This window comes from Podarcis filfolensis (genome assembly GCF_964270895.1).
Source record: "Podarcis filfolensis genome assembly, chromosome: 15".
Taxonomy (NCBI): domain Eukaryota; kingdom Metazoa; phylum Chordata; class Lepidosauria; order Squamata; family Lacertidae; genus Podarcis; species Podarcis filfolensis.
This window is the reverse complement of record NC_139618.1, coordinates 23,844,740-23,869,021: the sequence shown is the minus strand read 5'-3', so window position 1 is coordinate 23,869,021 and position 24,282 is coordinate 23,844,740. Positions and strand designations below refer to the sequence as shown.

General features: G+C 47.2%; 1 protein-coding gene and 1 long non-coding RNA gene across 6 annotated transcripts in view; one reads left to right on the top strand and one right to left on the bottom strand.

The window, feature by feature from the left end:
* Positions 1–24,282, bottom strand: part of NECTIN1 (nectin cell adhesion molecule 1) — a 186,609-nt gene that overhangs the window by 12,134 nt on the left and 150,193 nt on the right. For 2 of the 5 annotated variants that reach the window (XM_083588727.1, XM_083588730.1), the window contains 3 exons: positions 14,525–14,672; positions 13,332–13,422; positions 12,836–12,949 (listed from right to left, as the gene is read on the bottom strand). In XM_083588727.1, the coding sequence (XP_083444853.1) occupies positions 12,836–12,949; positions 13,332–13,422; positions 14,525–14,672 (353 nt within the window). Of the gene's footprint in view, positions 1–1,263; positions 1,309–4,819; positions 5,009–12,835; positions 12,950–13,331; positions 13,423–14,524; positions 14,673–24,282 lie in introns of all 5 variants that reach the window. The other 3 variants (XM_083588728.1, XM_083588732.1, XM_083588733.1) reach the window with 3 other exon arrangements.
* On the top strand, positions 5,945–14,772 carry LOC310750795. The gene is made up of 4 exons (XR_014542282.1): positions 5,945–6,300; positions 9,944–10,152; positions 13,124–13,301; positions 14,747–14,772. It is a non-coding gene; the product is annotated as an uncharacterized lncRNA (long non-coding RNA).

The following is a 24,282-nucleotide window of genomic DNA, read 5'->3' as shown; positions in this document are numbered from 1 at the left end:
TCCACCACAGTGTCTCAGGCACTGGGTGAATTCAATGCACTGCATGTGGAAATGGCAACCACCAACAGAGAATGGCATTGTATTTGGTGGCTGCCATTTTGTTTTCCCCACAGTGCCTTAGGGCTTATCCACACCTACCAGGCATAGGCCTGCGCTTTAAAGCTTTGTGTCCAAGCACTATTCCCCCCCCCTCACCAGAGCTTTCCCTGTGAAAATCCCCTGTTTAGGGTTCAATCAAAGCACATGGCAATTCGGGTTTTCTGCGGAGTGCCATTTGCTCTGATTCAGCTTTAAAGAGCAGGGTTTTGTGCGGGAAGCTCTGGGACAGAAAAAAAAATGTTGCTCAGACATGGAGCTTTAAAGTATAAGCCATGCCTGGAAAGAGTGGAGGAAAGTTAAATTTGGATAAGCCATGAGATGGACATAGTCTGGGACATTTCAAAGAGCAGACAATAGGCCATGTCCCACTTTGGACTGCGAAAAAGAGAGCTTGGTTCAAGCCCTTGGACGGTGGCTTTCATCCAGCACAGGTAACAGGAAAAACACTTGAATGCATAATTAGCAGTCCTCACTTCCACTAGATGTGGGTTGGCTGCTGGCTTAGATGCTTTAAAATGGGATTGGCCATGTTCATGAGTGATGGATATATCGGCAGCTGTTTGCTTATTTATCACATAGATATAGCAGCTACCTCCTGCAAAGGCATCTAAGCTGTTGGCTATGACAACTCAATGGAACCTTCTGATTATACCCAGGATTAGTCATATTCAAAGTTAACCCGTTGACATTAATAGACATAGCCAATGTAGGTCCTTTCATTGCAACTGATCCACTCTGAAAAGAAGAAGCTAGCTGGAGACAACCCTTCCATCGTTGGAGATAGTTTGCCACTGAACTAAATGCTACTTCCTCAGGCTATTGCCTTCAAGTTCTTGGTGTGAATATCCCAGAGGCATCTGTCAGCCCACTGTTATGAAGCAGGATGCAAGGCCAGATGGGCCTTTGATGGGTCCAGCAAGGCTCTTCTTAGGATATAACCATCTAGGTATTTGCCAAACCCTACAACATCAGCATTTCCCAATTCGGTGCTCTCCAGAGTTTGTTAGATTACAATTCCAAGTAGCCCACGGCCAATGGTCAGAGAGGACACGAGTTGTAGTCCAACAACACTCAGAGGTGCCATCTTGGGGAAGGCTGTCTTAGGAGCTCCCCCCCCCAATCCCCCCAATCCATCAGGAAAGGGCAAAAGAGAAGAAAACTTACTGTCCACTCTCGCTTGTTACATCTACGAAGACCTTGATCCTCATTCTGAACGCAGGACACGAGTGAGACACCGTAAAACAGAGAGGTTACTTTTGCCGCTCTTTGGCTAGGCTAGAACTAGTGCGTTCCTTACCTACTGCTGTTGCTTTCTCTACGGCAATCACAGAAGGCTCTACAGGGCTAGTGGCATGGCAAGGGAGACAAAGGGAGCAGCAAGAACAGAGGGAGGCCCACCCAGCTCTATTGACACCCCACCTCCACTCCTGCCTTTCTGGCCTTGTTCACAGAGGGGTCCTGTAACCCCAAATGCTCCTCTTCCAACCCTTCGAGAAAACACCTGGAAGCAGCCTCCCTAAAGCCTTCATCATAAGTTGCCCGGCACAAACGTTTGCCAGACTTGATGCAGGAAAGAGGTCTCTTGTGCAGTTTCCCAGGCTGATGTGGCCATGGAGCAGGGATAAAAGGCATCTTGGTGAATATCAAAGTCCTGCCACCAGACTGACAGCAGACCTTTATGAACAGCAATGAGCTAAAGAGATTGGCACATGAGGGACTGAGGGACTGGTCAGTTTCAGTCTCTCGTTTCCCCCCAGTCTAAATTCAGTTTGCCACATTTACTAACCATTTTGAGGTTTTCTTTTTCTTTTCTTTTTTAAAGAAACTCACAAAGATTCACCAGCATTTTAGTGGACACTTCTGCTAATATATACATTTCCACTAATATGCTGCATTTCTGTATGAATTTTTTTTGCTAATATATGCACTTTCATGCACACTATTCCCTATTATATGCAGTTTTGTACACATTTGGGGATTGGAGAAGTCCACCGTCAAATTCAAAGTGTGAATTTCAAAACATAGCTGCATTTCCACCTGTGTACTGTTTCGGGACATGCAAATAAGGTAAGTTTGCATCTAAATGGGGCGGGGGTTGATCTATCCGGTGGCTCAGATTGTTACCTCCCCTCCCCCAGGTCAAATTTGACAGGTGGGTGGTGCCATGTACCTGTCAATCACCACAAGGCCTGAAAATCCCCCAAGCCCTTGCAATGATTTTTGCAAGATCTGACAGCATTTGTAAGCTAATTCAAAGAAGAATTATTATTTTCTCCTAATCTCTTCCAGGGCAGCAGCTGCACCTGCCTTTAGGGGTATCAATAAGCAGTGTACAAAGAGCTGTACCCTCTGCACCCCCCAGATCACAGAGAAGCTGCTGACCATGTATCACAATGCCCATCATCCAATGCTTTCAAACCCCATCTCACTTACTCGCCCTCTGCTTCGGTGTCTTTGCTCTCAACCTCATTCAGCATGACTTGCCACTTGCAACTATACTCTGTTGCAAACTTGTGCCCCCATATCTGGCAAATTCTGGTCAATCACAGCATTGATGCAAAGTGCACAGCTGTGTAGAGCCAATGCAAAAATAAATAAATAAATTACAGCCCCCAAAACAAACACTTCTGTGCCTTTTGTTACAGGGGCTGATTTTCTGAGCCTCTGCCTGCCTTGCAGTATTTCATCTTAGGCTTCCCTCATTGTTACAATGCAAAGCTGAACACCTTTGGGCTAAATTAGAGGTGATGTGTACTGTTTGGTGATTTGCACACCTGTCTAGGTCTGGCTCCAGGTTTTAGGGAGCCTGGTCCAACTGCCCGTTGGTAGGCCATGCTTACTTGGAGGTGAGCAGCAGTGGTCTGAGATGCACCAGATAGCTTTGTCTTGCCACCATTTTGATTCCCCCTATTACCCCCAATGGCCTGCTATTCTATGCTGTTCTGAAAAGTTAACATGGCAGCTAGACCCAGCCAAGTGTGCCAGTGCAGAAAAAGAGATATCTTATAGGACATTCACTGCAGACATTGGCAGCATGCCATGATGAATTGCTGGAGCCCTGGCTACTGCCCTAGCATGCCAGAGGCTGACGACAGTGCAGTCTGTCCAATTCAGATATAAGAAGTAGGATACATTTTATATTTCAAGAAGGGGTACTTGTGTGAGTGAAGAGATCTGAACCCTCCACACTCCTTTAGTCTTATCTCCCTGCCCTCCATCACCACATTTCACTAGGTTTTACACATAAGTGGCACCAGGCTTTGCAACTTCCCCCCTCTCTTGACAGGATTCCTGTGTCCTTAACAGCTGCCTGACTGACAAAAATTCAACAAGGGAAACGTATTCTCTGCCTGGACACCATGTCCATGCTCATAGCAATTTCTTTCACAATGACAAGGCAGTGGTCGAAATGATGGAAGTGAACTCAGTGGACTTTGTGATGGAGCAGAGCCAGGACCCTCAACAGGACTCAGGGCACTGGCTCAGAGTTCAACCACAACAGTTTCAGGACCATGGACAACAACCCTGCATATGATTGTAGGCAGGAACAAGTTGCCTCAGCACTGGTCTGCTGCAACCACCACAGATTTAGTCAGATTAATGCTCCACCTTTTGTGCCCTGTGGTGGAGTAATTGGCTCTTTCTAGGTGGCAAGGCTTTGGATGGTGGAGACGTGGTCCATGGATACTCTGCAGGGCTTTCTTGATCCTCTGTTGTCCATTCTTCAAAGTTTCTAGGCCATGAGATGCTAAACTGTGGTCTTTCAGATGCTGTTGGACATCAACTTTTATCATCCCGACCATTGGCCATGGCAGTTGGCACTGAGTTGGCCAGCTAAATCCCACTTTTCAACACTGTGAGCCTCTCCAAAATCTCTTGCTGTGTGCTCTTGGGTTGGCCTATTAGGACAGACCCTGAAGAAGTGGTGGCTTTCATCTGCACACACCTTTCTTCTTTGAGTTTGGTTTTGCAACTTCTTGACTTTCCAACCACCTTAGATAACTGTACAACCTGGAATCCTGAACTTCAGAAGCCTCTCTAACCTCTCTCAATGCAGCTCTTTGCTGGATTCCTTCTCACCCATCTCCCTTGAGTATCCTCTTGCTCTGCTCAGATCCCAGAGCTGGCAGAACTGGCTGAGGACAGAGGGAATGCTCTTGGCTCTAAGCTCTCATGTGACCTCCCCCAACACAAGTACTCCTTTCCTCCCCATCTCACAATCAACCTCACCCTAGGCAATCACCAGACCAATTTCAAGTGGTGAGCCAAGTACTTTCTTCTCTGCCTCACCCATCCACTTAGAAAACTTCAAAACCCTCCTCTCACTCTCCCCCCAAAGAATACAGAAGCCCTGTCTCCAGAGCAAAGCTCCTGCCCACCCTCCTGTCCTTCCCTCCCCTCTGCTGTACAAAGCAAAAGAGGGAGGCAGGCCATGCCGCCACGAGCTACATGCACAAAGCGCAAGGCAAAAATCTGGGTTCACCTCTTGTTCTCTTTGAACAGGCAACACCAAAGGGGGAAACCATCCATTGCAAGGAGAGGAGCATGCAGGTCCATGGCAAGGAGAAAGAGGGGAGGGGGAAAGATAGGATGCAAAGGGGAGTGGGGAAGCCATTCCACAAAAGGGGGGGGGGGGAGGAGGAGGAAAGAGACAGACATGAAGCCAGAAATCAACCGAGAGAGGAAGGACTGGAAAAAACGGTGCTTTGCTTTTGTGTACCTTGAGGCCAGAATCTGAGGGGGGAAAGGCCTACAGTGTCATGCGCTAGCATAAGTTAGCCTGGATGGTTGCGTACTCGACAAGGTCTCCGCCAGCATGGATCGAAGTCCTGGGGCTGGGTGACGTCGCCAGAGCGGAGGTGTCCAACTCTGCGTATTGGACGTCAGAGTCCTTGCTGTTGCCAGAGTTCTGGAGACGAGAGAGCAGTGAGGCATGGAGACGTGGAAGAGGGTGGTGGCGGCGGTGGAGGACAGGAAGGGAACAAGGTGACGACATCAGAGGAAAGTGTGTTGTGTGAGGAAGAGACACGAAGGCAGAGAGGTGTGTGGGAGAGAGAGAGAGAGATGCACGCACCCAAATGCACATGGACGAAAACACACAACCAATGGGATCGTGCCAAGAAAGAAACAGGAAGGAAGGAAGAAACAGAGGTATGGGGTGGGTCATGTGTGGGGCAGGAAGACAAAGTGAGGCAGAAAATAAAGAATGACAGTGGGGAAGAGATAAAAAAAGGTTTAAAATGAACAGTAAAAAAACGGCATCATACATCGTATTGAGGACCTGAATGCTTGCCTGCTCCACATTAACAATTGTATAGTGTATTTCAATTTGCCATCTTTACTGGTTTCTTCCCTGCAACAACAACCCTTCAGAGTCAGCTGCTATGATTCAAGACCACCATCAGGAGAACCGTATAGTAGCAGGGCCATAGTTAGGGCAAAGTGGGTCGCTGCCAGGGACGCAGGCGAGAGGGGGGCACAAAATCGAAGTCGGTGCTTTTCCTGAAACTTGTGCCCCAGTGCTGCAGGAGGCTCTGGGCTGCTTCCAGCATGGTCCCAGCACTGCTAGGGCACCATTTTCACCCTCAGGACTTTGGTGGGGGTGGGGGGAGGGGGAAGAGAGGCGGAAAGAAGAGTTAATTTGTCTGTTGCTAGGGGGCTCAATCTGGACGGTTCTGCCAGGGGCGCAAGATCACCTAGCTACAGCTCTGTATAGCAGATGTCCTCTGTCAGATTTCAAGTGGGGAGGGAGATCACCTTTAAATCCCCCACCTTATATCTATACCAACGTGCCCAACAGTATCCTCTATGGTGCCTGCAAAAGAACCTGTCTCTCATTCTGCTCTTTCAGATGTGGCAGCCATTTTGTGTTAAGCAACACATTCCATCGCAGCAGCCATTTTAGCAGCTGTCACACACAGCACTTTTGAAAACCCTAAAGGCGCTTGCTGGCCTTCAAAGGACAGGTGGACCCCCTACAGAGAAGAACTACAGCTCCCAGAATCCCCCTGGACAGATGGGAGGACTCTTGAACCAGTGTAAACCTGTGGCGTGGAATATACTCAAAGACCTGGGCCCCCAGGAATCCCAGATCCAAGACCAGCCTTCCCTGTATTGTCTCTCTTTGGACACCCGTGACATCAAACACGCCATTGTAAAGCCATGAAAACATGGCAGCATCCTGAATTTGTGCTTGACCAGGTGGATTTTATTATTATTTTTAACATACAAAGGGAGGGACTGTTAGCAGAGGACCCTCTTCCTCTCCAACTTTAAGGACTGGGAAATTAACAGTTGAAGCAGCATTGTTGATACAGCCAAGTCTTCAGATGGGGGGGGGAGTCTCTTAATGAACCTCCCCATTATTACGCCCCCAAACCCCCAATAATGATCTCTCAGCTTTTTCCCTCCACATGAAGCACTGCCTTGTCACAGATATTATGTAAAAGGTGCTTCATTCCAAGGCACCTCCCACCCCTTCTGAAATGGTTCACAGCCATTTACCAGCTGTGGGGAAGCCACTCAAAGAGGTTTATGGCTCCATAACAAGCACTTTAGAGCCTGTTGTTACAAGGGCTGATTTCCTGAGTAATTGCCTCTGACTGCCTCAGAGTACCATATCCCGGACTTGGCTCTCTGTTAACATGGCAGACACTCGGATGCCTTTGCTGATGAGAGATTAAATAGCACGCTCCTGTCCATCTTCCCATCTTCCCCATCGCCATATATTTCTTAGTCCCCGAGAGGAAGAAATTCAACAGGGGAAGATTTCCCCCACGTATATGTGCAGCAGTGGGCCAAAACTGTACCTGTTGAGTTTTCCTCACGTCAAGAAGATGTTTTTAAGGCACCACTGTGGTGAACCAGAAGAAAAGCACCAGAGTTTGGAAACCCTGCTTGTGACAGGTAATGTGCACAGCAGCCGTTTTCTGCCAGGACATCTACATAGGGCTGTGGTCAACTCTGAATTTGGCAAGTAAGAGGCTCTCGATGGCTGGACTGCAGGTGTGTCCTGGGTCCACTTTGGATTGCGCTGCTTATTTTAAATAAAAGGTGGTGGTGGGGAAAGGTCTGTAGCTCCCACCACCTTTACTGTCCTTTAAACCTCCACTTGGTGAGGATTCAACAACAATCCAGCCTGGGCACACAGCTCTTGCCAGGATTACATTTAGTTTGGCTCTGTGAGATCACAAAACGCTCACATCTTCAGCTGCTTTCTCTTCTGGCTACCTGCAGATCTTCAACATACAAGTAGATAAAAAGACATCACCCATTGACATCAGCACTAGGAGCCTCAAGAGGAGGAAAAAATGGTATGGGAGGGGGAAGCGCTTTTTTTCTAGAAAAATCGGCGCTGGTACTCACCATGAAGTTGCTACAATAAGCGCCACACTTTTTAACAACAACAAAAAGAGTACCTTTGAGTACCCCCTGGGGGAAGAGCATGGGGGGGGATAGAGAAGGACAGACCATAATAACCTGCCACCCTGAAGCAGCTCGGAAGGAAAATATATTGCTGAGCATGCCCAGGGTCTGAGGACTGACTTGCAAGGACCTGTCTCTGCAAGAGAACCAGATTCATCATCCATCTTTGTTCTCTAATCAGAATGAGAGAGTTTGGGGGCAGGGTCTAGCTGGGGGGCAGGGTCTGGAATGACAAATTAGAATTGGGTGCAATGGAAGTTTGCAACTAGTCCCTGCAATCACCCTTATTCTGGAAGAACATTAACGTTGGACAAAAACATCAGTTTTGGTCCCTCTCTGTTTCCTGTTCTCCTAATCTTAAAATTAGTTATGGCCACTTCTGCACAAGTTTGTGATATTATTATTTTTTTAAGCAGTATTTCCACGGAAAATCTGTCTCCATTTTTGTCTGCATTTCACTCTAATATACACAGTTCCATACACATTTTTCTAAAGCAATTTTCTCCAATGTACAGCATTTTCGTACATTATTTTCCATAACCTACATTCTTTTTCTGTATGCATTTTTTTAAAAAATGGAAAGCAATATCACAATATAGGGAGAAGGACAGATGTCAAAGGACAGCTGAGTTTGGGTTCCCTGAGCAAATTTCTTCCCCAGAAGAATTACAGAAGAATGGCACCTATCCTCTGGACTCAGAATTCCAGAACCTCTCCATTCATTATAATTTTCTTCCCCCTGATCAGAGTTTTAAGATTAGATCATTGCTCATTTCTACCATGGAAGCTCCATCTCTTTCCTCCCTCGATCCCACTTATTCTTCTTCCCCTGATACTCTTTCCAGGTTCCCCTCTCTCTACCACTTCCCCTCCCTATTTTGTCCCCACCTCCAACCTCCAAACCTAAACAAGTTTCCAGCTCTGCACCACCATCAACCAAAAGGACAGGTGTGCATTCACACATTCTTGGAGTAAATCAAATTTAAATGAGGCGGCACTGCAGTAGTCATTTTTGGGAAGGTGAAGGGCGTCCCTTCCTCAGCATTACTAGCACACTGTTTCCAGTCCTCAGTGAACTTCATGTATGATCAGCCATCCCTACAACTCTCTCCCTCTCTCTGGAAGATGTGGAGTAGCACAAAGAGAAGAGCCCCCTGATTGCTTCCTCTCATGCTGAGTTCATATATTGCCAAACAAAATGTTGCTGCTCGGCTTCCCTGCCCCTGGGTAGAGAAGTGGAATGGCAATATTTTGCAGAATGCCTGCCCAGTGGTGAAAGTCGTGGTGGGCCATGGGGGTTGGGGGCAGGAGGCAACAATCCCATTTTACTTCAGGTGGCAAAATGGGATGGGCCTTCCCTGAATCAGTTGCAAAGAAGTTTTCAGAATGTTTTAAACTGTTTTTAGAAATTTATTTTGATGTGTTTGCCACTCTGGTCTCTCCCAAGGAAGGAAAGGCGTGATATAGTTTTAAGAAATAAACTACAGCACCACAAACGGTCCAGTTGCAATCATTTAACGAGCTAGGGCCATGGCGATAAGTATATGATAAGGCAAGGTGGGCAGGGGGAGATAATCTAAGAAAACTTGTTTGGGAAGGCCTTGTTCAGAATATGATGCCCACAAACCTCCAACTGATTTTACACAGGCCGTACCAAAGACCAGGTGGAAAGGCTGACCCCAATTGCAATGGAACACAATCAGAGAAAACCAATTTACAGTTGACCTCTTTGTGCTGATTGCGGTGATGGGGTTGACCCAGTTCCATTCTGAGGCTTGTTGTACCTCAGTCAGTCAAGGAGTGTAGCCTTTGGGCTTGTTTGCAGTGCTTGGATTTAAACTGATACAACAGGGGCCTGCAACAAAATATTGCAGCATAGTGTGCTCCTGTTTAGTTCCCGCCAGCCAGCCAGCCAGCCAGCCATACCCTCTTCCAGGTTACTCCTTTCCCCGCTTCATTGATTTCCAATTCCCTAAGCCCTAGCAATCAGTCGACATTCACCAACTGAGCATGCTCAGTCCTCACTGGGCCCTTTGGAGGTTATCCTCCTCTTACACTTCCCCTCCCCTCCCCACTTCTACAAAATTTGAGCTTCCCCCCATGTCTGCTGCTCCTCCCTCTTGCAGATGGCATGTTGAATGTGCATTTTGTGCACCCCCCAAAAGAAATGCCTCTTCCTGAGACTTTGGGAGTTATAGTGGACAAAACCGGCTTAAACAGACCAAGGATCTGATCTGTTCAAAGATCAGCATCTTGAGTTGCTAGTGCTACCATGCACTTTTATTCCATTTGGCGAAAGCCATTGTTATGTCCCAGGAGATATGAGGAGGTGGCGGCACTGCCTGCATCACCACATAATGCGCAGGCACCTGTTGCCTCCATACTAATGCTGCCATTGTGCTTTATCTGCTTTTCTCAGAGTCCCTGGCCTGACTCTGGAACCGCCCTGCCTGGCAGGGACTAGGGAGGCCACATGCCTCTGGGACTGTTCTGCCAACTCAGAGGACCTGCTGATTTAGGAGTCTGCTAGGAAAGGAGCCAGCTGGCAAACTGACCACAACATCAAACAGCAACCGGCATTAATGTCCAGGGTCATCAGCCTGAGCAGGGCAGACACAAGGCACAGAAGTGAGTCCAATTTCAGAATCTGAGGGTGGTGCAGAAAGCTCAGGCCATGTTCACACCACACAGCGCCTGTGATACGACTTTAAACAGTTCTGGCTTTCTCCTGACGAATTCTTGGAACTGTAGTTTTCTAAGGGTGTTGAGAGTTACCAGGTGACCCCTATTCTCCCCCCAGAGCTAAAATTCTCAGACTGGTGTAACAATCAATCCCTCTTTCCAGGGAGTTCTGGGAACTGTAGCTCCGTGAGATGAATATGGGGTGTCCTAACAAGCAGGGAGCTGCCACGCTAAACGATCAATTTATTACAACTGCGGAACAGATATTATGTGGCACTTGCAACAGTGCCAAATCTGCAGATTGAAGCAGTTGAGTCGGTATCTGTGGGGTAAAGCAATACTGCAAGTAAACTGGTCCCTAGCCAGTTTCTGTATGAAATATCATAAAGGTAGAGAAAGTGCAGTAAAGGACAAGGAAAGTTATTTGAGACTTTTACGTTTAGCCAAAAAAGATGAGGAAGGGAAGACAGGATGGAGGTTTCTAAAATTATCGTCAGTATGAAAAGAATTAATAGCAATAAAAGAAGACTCACAACACTAGAACTCAGGGTCATCCCATGAATCTGATGGGCAGCAGGTTGGGACTGACAAAACAAAGCGATTCTTCACCAAAGGCGCAGGTAGCTTACAGAACTCACTGCCACATGATGCAGTGCTGGCTGTGAGCTGAGATGGCTTTACAGAGGATGACCCAAATGAATACAGGAGGAGTGATTTGTCAGAGGCTGATAGCTGGAATGACGGTACAGAAGCTCCAGGGTCAGAAGCAGTGTACCCGCAAATAAGAAACATCAACATTGAAACAATAGAGAATGATCATCTTGCTCTGCTTCCCAGTGGAATCTGGTTGGTGAAGGTGGGAAGCAGGTTGCAAATGGGCCGTTGGTCTGAACCAGCAGGACTCTTTAAAGCCCAGCTCTTTGCTCTTCTCATGTACCAAGTTGCACAATGGCATGCGAATCAGTGCCCTTCCCCTGCACCATTTGAAGCTTGTTGTCTAGGGCAGGGGAAGCCCATGTGCCACCTTGAAGACTCCAACTCCCATCAGCCCCTGCCACCATGTTGAATGGCCAGGGATGGGTGTTGCGTTCTGATAATGTCTGGAGGGCACCACATTGGCTACCTCTGATCTATGGCACTGGGTTACCTGGGAAGGAGCCAGAATGACACCTTTCTACAAAGCTTGGGGTGCACCGTCACCTCCATCACCATCTCAAGGGGCCCACCTGGGCTGGTCTCAGGCTTTGAATGTGCAGCTTTGGGAAGCACCAAGCAGCAATCTCGCCTGCATATGGGTGTTGCAAGCCCATCATAGGCTAGGGAGAAAAAGACACCTTCCCCCTCCTGTTCTGTATTCCTCTCCCTCCTCCGAAGTGGCCTCTCGCCTTCCTCTCCACTCAACTCTCTTCGCCTTCGGTGACCCCCCACTAATCTCCCTGCTGTCGCTCCTGCTTTGCATTTACCGTCTTCCTGCCTGCAGCTGAAACAGATTCATACAATACAAGGGCTTTCAGAAAAAAAGTGCTGTCCTCATTTAACAGTCAAGCACCAGCACGCTCCGCTGGCAGATCACCCATCTGCCGTGGCATCCGCCTGCCCTCCCGCCCCCTCTCTCCATGCTCTGTGTAGATGTCTTCCCAGTCTCGGGCATGCTGGCTGGTGGGAAGCCCTATGCTTCCCCACAGGCAAAGCTCCCCCTTGGGGACCTCCACACAGGCCCCCTGAATCATTGTTGCTTTCAAGCTGGCCTCCTCAACGGTCTGAGTCCTGCAAGAGGGATGCAACCAGAGCCAACAGCAAATAGCAGCAGCCATTGACTCTGGATCAATACCTGCCCTCTCCCCCTTTCTCATCTGGTACCACGGCATAGCCCAGCATCCCAAAGGGGCTACTTCTCTCTCATATTGCACCATCACCATTTTCTCCCAAGCTGATACCCTGGCAATCCACCTGAAATGATTCACAATTCCCATCCCACAAAGTTGGAGAAGTGCTCGCAGGATGTACCACAACAGCCATTGCTTGCTATGAGTGACAGGCTTAAGATTATACAAAGAAACACCTGTGGTTTTTTTGCTTCTCACCCAGAAAAGGAATCATGATGCAACAAGGGGTTCCTGATGGGAAGTTACCTTTTGGGGATGAGTGGGTGGGAGAGACCTAATAGCTGAGGGAGTCAGACTGGACCACCAGCTGACTACCAGGGTGCTTAAGTTGCATGTCAGGAATGGGGCACCAGTTGCCCTCCAATTGCTTTTGGACTCGACTCCAACTCCCATCAGCCCCAGCCAACATGGTCAATGGTCAGGGACTATGGGAGTTGGGAGTCCAGCATCCGGTTCCCCATCTCTGATATATGAAGCAGCATTCCACACTGCATACAAAAAAAATATTTAGACAAGATAGTCCCTCCTGAGAGCAAGGAAGGCCTCCTCTAGAATCAGGAACGGAGACGTCTGTGGCACACCAGATGTTGTCAGACTCCAACTCCCATAGGCCCCAACCAGTATGACCAGTGGTCAAGGAGAATGGGTGTTGTTGTCCAGCTGTGCCTGGAGGAATGCAGGATCCCCATCCCTGATCCATGGAAAGGTCCAGATTGTGGGCAGGCAGTGGCCCCCATCCTTACCATCTTGTCAGAGTGAGGGGTTGGCTCGGTGGCTGCCATGTCGTAGTAGGGGGGTTGTGGTGGCAACTTCTGGATCTCTTCCTCTGGCTCCTTCATGTTGTCCAAGTGTACGACCTGTGGTTGGTAGGGCGAGTAAAGTTCAAGAGGGCAGATTAGCAACTCTTCACAAATGTTATCAGTAGACCATCCGTATTATTTGCCTATTAGAATTATCTTCTGTCCCTCTCTCCCCAACTCCCTTTCCCCCTCAGTTCTGTTTCATTCCTCCCCTTTTCTTTTCCTTGCCAGATTTGCAAACTGAATTACAGTATCCCTTGAAGGAACTATGGAAATGGCTACTTCACCACATCCTACCTCATCACACCCATCCTACCAGATTGACTCCCTGCCAAAAGGCTTCCCCAGATAGGATGGGCCGAGCAACTCTGACCAGTGGCTGGAGAAACCATGCTTCGTTCTGCTTCAGGTGAGGACAGTCAGCAACGGGGGAAGGTACCTGGATATCCTCTGCTGTTAGGTGGCTTTTCATCTCCTGCTTCCGCTTGGGAGGTGGGGGAGCAGGTTTGTGGGAGGGGGGAAGGTCAATCCTGCAGGAAGAGAAATTGTCAGCCATAGACACAATGCAGGGCACAGGAACACAATGTGAGGTTCCAGCCTTCATCTTACAGCAGGGTCACTAATGTGGTGCTTTTGGGTGCCAGTGTGCTCACTGATACCTCCTATGATGCTCGTGAAAGGTCTCTGTAAATATCCCTGCAGAAATCCACCATCTTCTCCCCTCCTGCCGAGTTCTTTGTTTGCATTGGATCAGCCTCTCCCAATTTGAATACACACCCTTAGACATGCCCATATTTCATTGGATGCCAGGACTGGATCTCTCCCACTTCAGTTCTGAACAGAGGAGAGGAGCAAAGAGCTTCTCTCAAGGAGTGAGCACAGTGGTGGCTGATGTAGGTTTCCCCCATTTAGAATATTATTAAGCAATCCCAGAGTCTCCACAATAAAACTGGCTCCACATACAGAGTGAGTCAAGGCTGATGTGCTACTGGTGCATAACTAGCATACAGAAATGGGCTCAAGTGGGGAGTGAGATGCATTTACAAAAATGGACAGGCCATGCATTGTTCCGGCACAATAACATTTTCCCTAGAAACCCTATTCATCTCCAGGGATGTTTGGAGAAGCTGCAGGCAGGCATAGGAGAGAGGGAGGTATGTTCAAATGCCCTCTGAAGAAAGAATATTTTCTTTACCAGTACTAAGAAAATGGCCCTGTTAAAAGGGGAAGCTATGAGATGAAGGCTTGCAAGCCCAGGACAGGGACTTGCTAAAGCTATTTGCCTCTTAGAGTTGAAATTAGATGGGCAGAAAGGGTGGTCCAGAGAGTGCAAAAGTGAGTCCTCTACACTAGATTTCCATTGGATGTATCTGATCTCAATGCATCCCATTGATGGGGGCCTCAGGTTGCTCTTGAGGTGTGTCATGGAAGATCAGCACCACGGACAGCTCCTTCCTACTATTAGAGGTACTTAACACTGTTCCTCAGTCCAGGGAATGCCCACGCAATAGCACCTTCCACAATTGGTGCCCTATCCTTTTATTGGCCCATGCAATCTCAAAGTTGATTCTCCTCCTCCTCCTCCTCCTTGGGAGAACAGATATGGGGTTGTGGTGGGCGTGTGGTACTCACAGATCATTGTCGGTGTCGGAGCGGCCCTTTTGCTGTCGCCTGTAGACAATGAAGACGGTCACAGCCACGCTGATAATGAGGGCAGCAGCAGCAACAACGCCCAGGATTCCAAAAATGCCTCCTGGTATCCCGCGGGGCAATGGCTTATCTGTAATGAATAGGAAAAAGTAATCTTAGGCACTAAGATCATATAAGCAACATTCTATCATTTCTCATTTGCAGAACTGTTCCAAGCCTGCAAAAAACAAAACAAAATGTGGAGTATTACCCTTACATCAACTCTTCATGGTAGGCCCTTATCACACCATTTACTCCCTTGTTGGGCAACAAAGGGAAGGGTTGCAGCTCACTGGCAGAGCATCAGTTCTGCAAGCAGGAGATCCCCCCATCCAATCCCTGGTATCTCCAGGTAGCTCTTGGAACATCCCCTGCCTGAAACCCTGAAGAGCTGCTGCCAGTCAGTGCAGGCAGTACTAAGCTGGATGGTGTGGCTCAATATAAGGCAGCTTTGTCTGCTCCTATGACTCTTGTCTGTTTGCATTTTAATTCTCATAGCGAAGTTTACTTCAATTAAATGGTATATAAATGCTGTGAAACATGTGAACAAATAAATAAAATAAATATCTACGGGAGTGTTAATACTCTGAGCCCTTGCTTCCTATGCTCAGGTTGTATATATGCATAAATAAACCCCTATATCATAAATATACCATCTGAGCTTCATTCCAAGGAATTTAAACCTAGGTAAGTGCAGGAACCTCTGGAGTCTCTTCCTGCTTAGATATTGGCATGGTATGTAACACACACACACACACACACACACACACACACACACACACACGATGAATATTTTAAGGAACCACCTTATTTCTGTGATCGTAAGTTGTTTTGAACTGTTTTAAATATTGTATTTTAATTGTTGTAGCCTGCTCCGGGACCTTAAAGTGGAGGGTGGGTAAAAAAACAACAACCCATGTTCTAAATAAATAAATGATAAATAAATAAGAGTGCAAAGTGGCTTGGAATGGATGGAGGCAGAAGTGCCAACCCTGTGCAAATTGCACCCCTCTTCCTACCTCTTTGCAGCAGAAAATCAGTACTGGCTGCGAGTCTCAGCCCAATACACAACCTAGAAACTGACCCATATTGAGTCAGTTTATACCTGCTCAGGAAAGGTGCTTCTTTAGCTGGTTCCCCAGCAAGCAGATGTGCACCCCTCCCCCCCCACAAATACCGCCTCTACCTTCCTGTGATCCCACCAGTTGTACATCTTCATCTCGCCAGGCTGTCATCTTTCCCGTGTTTGCTTGTCTTTGTTGAGTTGTTTTATTCTCCTGGCCCTGATATACTCTCACGTCTTTTTTAAAAAATAAAGCTGCCTGCCGGGTGATAAATGGATCCTGCCGGGCCTCCATCATGCAGCGACAGGTTCCTTCTGAGCTGCAGCCGTTGCTGGTCTGTTGGGGAAATGCCTTGATGGTGAGGGAGAGTGGGCAGTGCCTTCTGTAGAAGGTGATGCGATGATGTTGGGAGGGACATGGGACCAAAAACCCAGGACCCGCTGGTTCTGGGTTAGACTCCCATTTTTAAGCCAGTTTGCATGTGGATGTTCAGCAGCTGACAATGGCACCCTCAGGTGTAGTCTTTCATGTGTGAATGAGCCAAAAACAGCTAGAACATGCCATCTCCCCTCCCCACTTTTATTTCAGCAGATCCTGTTCACGCATTCAGGCCAGCTCCACACAGACAACAGAATGAGGTGGTACATTGGAAATGGCACATTTTCATACTGGAAGTGGAGGTGGGTTATATTTTATGAGGAGGGAGGGAGGGAGAGTGAGGAAAAGGATAGGGAGGAAATAGGAAAGGATAGGGAAAAGAAAAAGAAGAAAGTAAGGGATAGAGAAGGATGGAATTAGAAAACTTTGTGATCTAAGACTTTGGGAGACCAGAGTTCAAGTCCTCAGCCATGAAACTCATTGGGTAGTCTTGGGTTAGTCAGTGGCTCTCAGCCTAACCAACCTCAGGTGATTGTGGGGATTAAAGGAGGAAGCAGAGAACCGTATAAACCACTTTGAGCTCCTTTCAGAAATAGGTGGAGTAGGACATAAATGCAATAAATAAGTGAATGCATAAATAAATGCAATAAATAGAGCTAGCAAGGAAAAATGTTGTTCTAGCCCAACCTTTCCTGTGTTTTTTTCTACTTTTCTACATTCAGAGAGTCTAAGCTTTACTTGTACAGGGGACATTCAAAATTCTCTCTCTCTCTCTCTCTCTCTCTCTCTCTCTCTCTCTCTCTCTCTCTCTCACACACACACACACACACACACAACTGTCTAACATGTTGGACTCATCTTCATTTTGCTTTATGCTTACAGCAGGTGTGAGGAATCTGTGGCCCTCCTGATGTTGCTGAACTACAACTCCCATCATCCCTAGCAAGCACGGTCAGTAACTAGGGATGATGGGAGTTGTAGTTCAGCAACATTTGGGGGTACAAAGCTTCCCCACACCTGGAACAGAGCAAGCCTTGGCTGTAAATAATCCATGGTGTGTGTTGATAACCACACACAGAGAGAGATTGCAGTGAGTGACATTCGCTGTCCTCAAGCTTATAGTGAAGACATGAAAACAAAAATGACAAAACGAAAAGAGAAGAGGAGGAAGGAGAAAAATGGCAAACTCAATCACTTATCTTAAGTAACAGAGTTCTTGTAACAACCAGCTTAAGATTTCAAGGAAAGGAGCAGAGAAATGTTGTTGGTTTCTCAGCTGAGACCATGGAGAGGCCTTGTTTCCCTTCTCTCTCTCTGTTATAGCCCGGTGACAATTGTTGGGTTATTTTCCGCTGCCTCTGTCTTTCTTTCATTTTAAAATTTCCATTTCTCATTTCATTTCATTTCATTTCATTTCATTGTACTGTATTGTTTATCGGATGGCTTGTTTTAGCCATTTTATATTCCTGTGTGCATCTTTGATAGTTGCATGGCAAGAGAAGTAGTATATTGGTTCTAGTCTGGACCGGAAAAGCAGAAAAGAAGCAGTGTGGAAGCAGATTTCAACTGAGCGTTAGGAAACCTTCCTAATGGCAAGAGCTGTTTGGAAGTGGGACTGATCTGCCCTGGAGGTAGTTGAGCCAACACCTCTCATGGGTGCCACCATCACATTGTGTATTGCAGAGCCATTTTGCATTCATTGGTGGGTTCGGCTAGATGATTTCTGGCTTACTCCTTCCCACTCTATGATAAAAAAAATCTTCTTATAAGGAACTCCATAAATAAATATGAAAACAAAGGTGCAAAATCCAGCACCCTCCAAATAATTTTTGGGGTGCTGCTGAAATTCTGGAGCAGCCCAAATTCCAGGAGCCTTTCTACCTAAACCAAAGCCACATTTGTATTTCCAATTGTTATTTGCTTATTTTTGGCATTTAAATGCTGCTTAATCATTAGCATATCTTAAACGGAGCACATAAATAAAAACCACACCAAGTCAAACAAACAAACAAACAAACAACAACAGCCCTCAATTAAACTGAGCCCACGGCCTAGGACCCTCGTACCTACGGGACCGTCTCTCCTGGTATGCCCCATGGAAGACCTTAAGGTCCATAAATAGCAACACCCTAGAGGTCCCGGGCCCTAAGGAAGTTAGATTAGACTCAACCAGAGCCAGGGCTTTTTCAACACTGGCTCCGGCCTGGTGGAACGCTCTGTCTCATGAGACCAGGGCCCTGCAGGATCTGATTTCTTTCCACAGGGCTTGTAAAACAGAGTTGTTCCGCCTGGCCTTTGGCTTGGAGTCAATTTGATTCCCTCCCTCTCTTTCTTTTTTCTTTTCCTTCTCCTCCTGCGATGAGGCTACATTTTAATGTTTTAATGTTGTATTTTAATCTTGTTTTTAAGTTGTATTCATTTAACTTGTTTTTATTATTGCTTGTTAGTCGCCCTGAGCGCGGCCTTGGCTGGGGAAGGCGGGGTATAAATAAAATTTATTTATTTATTTATTTATTTATTTATTTATTTATTTATTTATATCTAAAAATACCTGCTGGAGCAAGAAATTCTTTGTTCAGCAAAGAGGATACCTGTACAATCTTAGCCCGGAGGCTTGGACCCACAACATGGAATGCACAGCTTCTAGTCGCTAGGAGCTCTGCGTCTGAGCCAAGCAGGGGCACCAGTAGTGACTATGGCATAAGGGACTAAGCAGTGCTTCTTTGCAATGTCAGATACAAAGATGGCCTCAGCCTTTGCATAGTGGCATTCAGAATCCCTCATATCCTGCCCTGTCCAAAAAGATTTTACACAGTGCTGAACATCTCTCTTCCTTGCAGATCGTTCGAGAGAGCTCACCCTGTAAAATCAGCCAGAGAAGACTCAGTGAAAAGGGAACAGGCATATCAGTCAGCGCCCTCCCTGCCATGGAGCTGGAAGGCCCCAATCCAAGTTAGGTGGTGGTGGGGATACAGAGACTGGGGTTGACCTCAGAGTGTGAAAATGACCTTCACATTCAAAGGCAGGGAATTCGGGGGGGGGGGGGTTGGAACCGGGGTGGGGTGGGGAGGCTGCATTGGGTGGGGGGGGGGGAGCTTGATGGGAAAGGGCTTTGAAACATATGATAAAAGGATTTAATTTGCTCTACCTTCCAAGCTAATTAAAGTTGAAAACCAGCTAATTGGTACTTTGTACTTCCAGCTCCAGTGGTGATGAAAGGGAAAGATAATTGCAGGAGAGGAGGGGGGAAATTAAAATGGGGGGGGGGAGAGGGCAAAATGATCTGATCACCTGCAAATAATGGAAGGGTGAGGGAGGAGAATAGAATATGTAGCTTGTAACAAAGCACATCCAAGCCTGATGTCTTAAGGGGTATGTGTGTGTGTGTGTGTGTGTGTGTGTGTGTGTGGAGAAACGCTACAGAGATTATCCTCCTCCTAACATCTGCTGACATAAAACAGGCATGTGAGTGTTACATTATGTGAAACAGAATTTTGTGACACGCCAGTGTGAGCAAGCCAAAGAAGCGAGCTGTTTTCATGAGGTCTGACAGCGCGGCCCATCAAACGGGTTCTTTCCTGCCTTCCGTGAAGGAAGCAAATCTTCACAATCAAGTCGAAAGGTCCCCGTGCTAGATTTTGCCGTCGTAAATGCGGCAGTCTTGCTCCCACTTGTGACCGTTGCTTGGATGAAGACATTTTTGGAAGTGCTGCCAAACATTTGAGATTTTCTATTCCACTCCTAAAGGTCCAGGAGCTGCACTGCCCTAATGGCAGCTGATGGCCCAAACCTGGGGAGTTGTTGTTGGACTCCAACTCCCATCAGCTCCAGCCCACATGGTCAGATGATAGGAATTGTAGTCCAGCAACATCTGGAGGTCCACAGGTCCTTCACCCTTGCTCAACCCCGTGGATGGGGAACCTCTGCGTTTCTAGATGTTGCTGGAATACATCTCCCTGATGGTTGTCTCCACTGGCTGGTCCTGATGAGAGCTGGAGTTCAGCAGCATCACATGTGCCACAGCTTCCCCTTCCTTGTCTCTGGTCCCTATGCCAACAATATCCCTGTAGGTGTTATTAGGAGGCAGCATACAAATGAAGGGATACAGTGATAAAATTTCTGTTAAAACAAACCACTTCCACAACAGTTCGTTTTAAATTATTTGGGGAGAAACTCTTGTTGAGTAAGAACACAAGAGCCTGCTGGACCAGACCAATGGCCCATCCAGTCAAGTATCCTGTTCTCCCAGTGGCTGGCCAGATGCCTGTGGGAAGTCCTCAAGCAGGACTTGAGTACAGAAGCCCTTTCCTTTTCTGAGGTTTCCAGTAACTGATATTCAGAAGCATTACTGCCTCCAACTAATTGAGCAATGGACTCCCTTAGTTTATACCCAGAACCAGGTACCAATCTATCAACTTCATTCATATATATATATATATATATATATATAAATACATATATATATAATTTTTATTAAATTTTCTGTTTTACAATTTAAAATACTCCTTTTACATCCTTAAGATATCAGTGACTTCCCTTCTTCTCTTTCCATGGTTCATTTTACATATGATAAATCCCTGCATATTTTACAGAAGCTATACCATTCAGTATTCCATTACTGCATCCATCAAAACTTGTTTACTCAGTTGAATTTATCTTAATGCTGCCAGCGTTTTCAGCTGTACACAATTATTTCCCATATATCCAATAAACGTTTTCCAATCTTCTTTAAACGTCTGTTCTTCTTCTCTTATTCTAGATATTAGGTCTGCGAGTTGTGCATATTCTGTCAACTCAAGTTGCCATTCTTCTTTAGTTGGGACCTCGCTCGTTTTCAAATTTTTGGGCTAGCGAAACATGGGCCGCAGTAGTGGCATACATAAATAACCTTTTTTTGACACCTGGGAATTTCAGTCTGAATTATCCACAACAGAAGGGGCTCTAGTCTATCGACTTCTTGGTCATGTGGATCTTAGAAGTGCGGCAAGGGGAGAAAATCTCCTTTCCGCATCTCTTTGCATACCTTTGGGGCACACCTGCCTTCCTCTCCTCTCCCCCTGTGTCCTACACCCAGCCTTCTCTGCCCTCCATTAAACTGCATGAGCCTGGGTGTCACCAAGATGAATTGGAGTTGCTGGCAGTTATCGTAGTGCAAGGCCGATCTTCTCCCTTCTCCACCCCCCTCCCGTCCCCGTCCTCTACCTCCCCTGGCTGTGTGTCACTCTCTTTCTCTCCTAAACTACATTATCCCGTAAATAATATTTCTGCTTCGAGACAGCTCACTTAACTGCCAGGCCTAAGCAGACAGCCAGAGTGATGCGATATGATCCCTTTGACTACATTAGAGATTGTGACAGGGAAGGAGATGGCAACAAACTGGGGGTGGGTGGGGGAACGATTGCTTTGGCTGGGGGGATTTTTCCCTGTGATGGATCGGCCCCTAATGGCCCTCCTGATAGCAGGTAGCAAGGGGAGGGGGGTGCCATCAGCTCCCCTGGAAAGGCTGTAAATCTAATCAGGCACTTTGATTGGAAAGGTCTTGACGGAAGGGGAATGGGATACAGAAATCAATGTGAACTTTTGCTGCAAGCCGGAGTGAGGGATGCATGTTGGCAAAAGTGGAGAGAGGAACACATGGATGAGAAGGAAGATGGAGAGGTGAGGAGGAGAAGGAAGGATTAGGGTTGCCATATTTCCAAAAGTGAAAACCCAGGAACAAATGTTGTTGAGCTTTTTTTTAGTTTTACTCAAAATTGTTGGGCTCCCCCCTCAAAAAAAAACTCAAAAATGAAGACGTTTTAAAGCTTTTTTAAAAAAGAAATTCGCCCAAATCTACACTTTCAATATGAGTTGCCATATGTCCAGATTTCCCCAGACATTTCAGCGATTTCCGCCTGGACGCTGTTTCCAACAACTGAATTCCGGTTTGTCTGGGAAATTCCAGATGTATGGCAGCCCGACCTTAGATGGCTGTTTGGACACAAACAGTAAAGCAAGTTCCTGTTTTAATATCTTGAACCTGCCTTTCCAAAATTCTCTAGGCAGCATACAACACAGCATTAGGGATGGAGAATTTGTGGTCCACCAACTGCTGTTGAACTTCAGCTCGCATCATGCCTGACCCCAGCTGCACTGCTTTGGGCCGATGGGAGTTGGAGTCCAGCAACATCTAGGGGAGCACAGATTCCACAGCCCTGTTGGAGCAGGTCAGCATTTTTTGTCTCTTTTTCCTAAGATTGTCTACTCTGACAGACAGGTCTGTTTCCCAAACCCTTCCTAACTGGAAATGCCAAGGATCTAAATGATCATGCCTCACCACTGCCCATGCTGGTTGGAGCTAATGGGAGCTGGAGTCCAACAATGTCTCGAGGGTGGTGGGTTCCCCATCCCATAATAAATAACAACAACAACAATTTATTATTTATACCCCGCCCATCTGGCTGGGTTTCCCCAGCCACTCTGGGTGGCTTCCAACAAAACACTAAAATACAATAACCTATTAAACCTTAAAAGCTTCCCTAAACAGGGCTGCCTTCAGATATCTTCGAAAAGTTTGGTAGTTATTTTTCTCTTTAACATCTGGTGGGAGGGCGTTCCACAGGGCGGGTGCCACTACCGAGAAGGCCCTCTGCCTGGTTCCCTGTAACTTGGCTTCTCACAGCGAGGGAACCACCAGAAGGCCCTCAGCGCTGGACCTCAGTGTCCGGGCAGAATGATGGTGGTGGAGACGCTCCTTCAGGTATACTGGACCGAGGCCGTTTAGGGCTTTAAAGGTCAGAACCAACACTTTGAATTGTGCTCGGAAACAGACTGGGAGCCAGTGTAGGTCTTTCGAGACCGGTGTTATATGGTCTCGGCGGCCGCTCCCAGTCACCAGTCTAGCTGCCACATTCTGGATTAGTTGTAGTTTCTGGATCACCTTCAAAGGTAGCCCCACATACAGCGCATTGCAGTAGTCCAAGCGAGAGATAGCCAGAGCGTGCAACACTCTGGCGAGACAGTCCGCGGGCAAGTAGGGTCTCAGCCTGCGTACCAGATGGAGCTGATAAACAGCTGCCCTGGACAAAGAATTGACCTGCGCCTCCATGGACAGCTGTGAGTCCAGAATGACTCCCAGGCTGCGCACCTGGTCCTTCAGGGGCATAGCTACCCCATTCAGGACCAGGGAGTCCTCTAACCCGCCCATCTCCTGTCCCCCAAAACAGTACTTCTGTCTTGTCAGGATTCAACCTCAATCTGTTAGCCGCCATCCATCCTCCAACCACCTCCAGACACTCACACAGGACCTTCACCGCCTTCCCTGGTTCCAATTTGAGAGGCAGAGCCGTGCAAATGGCTCTTTTACCTCCCTGGGTTCAATGTTCAAACCAGGGGGTGAGGGGAGATGGGTGGGTGTCGCCCTTAGCATGCTTGGGTGTTTTGTTTTTGAAGCGCATGCATATTTCCAAATATACAGGTAAGGCAGATGAGAAGCAAGCCCACAGGGATACAGGAAGTCAAAACCATAGCTCTAAAGCAGCAGCAAAAAAACCAAAGCAAAAACCATCCACATCCTTTCACAGTTCCTGTCAACCCCCCCCCCCCCGACTGCTCCTTAACAATCTATTTAGCCAAACTGGAATCGCTTCAGAGGAGAATAACAGAGATGGCCAAAGGTGTGGTACACAAGTCCTCTGAGTAAAGATAAAGGGGGTGGATGGTGAAGTCCAGTCAAAGGTGACTGTGGGGTTGTGGCGCTCATCTCGCTTTCAGGCCGAGGAAGCTGGCATTTGTCCACAGGCAGTTTCTGGGTCATGTGGCCAGCATGACTAAACTGCTTCTGGCGCAACGGGACACTGTGATGCGTGCCAGAGAGCAGAGAAATGCCGTTTAAAGGTTGAGGGCACCGGGAATATTAAAAAAATAGCCTCCTCTCCTTTCGGTTTGAAGTCCAACCCTGTAACATCCCTAATTGTTTCCAAAAGGCAGCAGCCTGATTTCTTCTGGAGGATCATTCCACGGGTTAGGAGCCATTACCGAAAAGACCCTGCTCTGCACCTCCATGGTACAGTCAACAGAGCCTCCCCATCAGATTGCAATAATCTGGGTGATTTGGTATGGGAGATGGTAGTCTCTCATATGGTGTGCTTCTCAGCTGTTTAGGGCCTTAAAAGTCAAGATCAACATAGGGACATTATACGGAGTCAGATCGTTAGTCTATCTAGCTCAGTACAGTGGTATCTTGGGTTAAGAACTTAATTCCTTCTGGAGGTCCGTTCT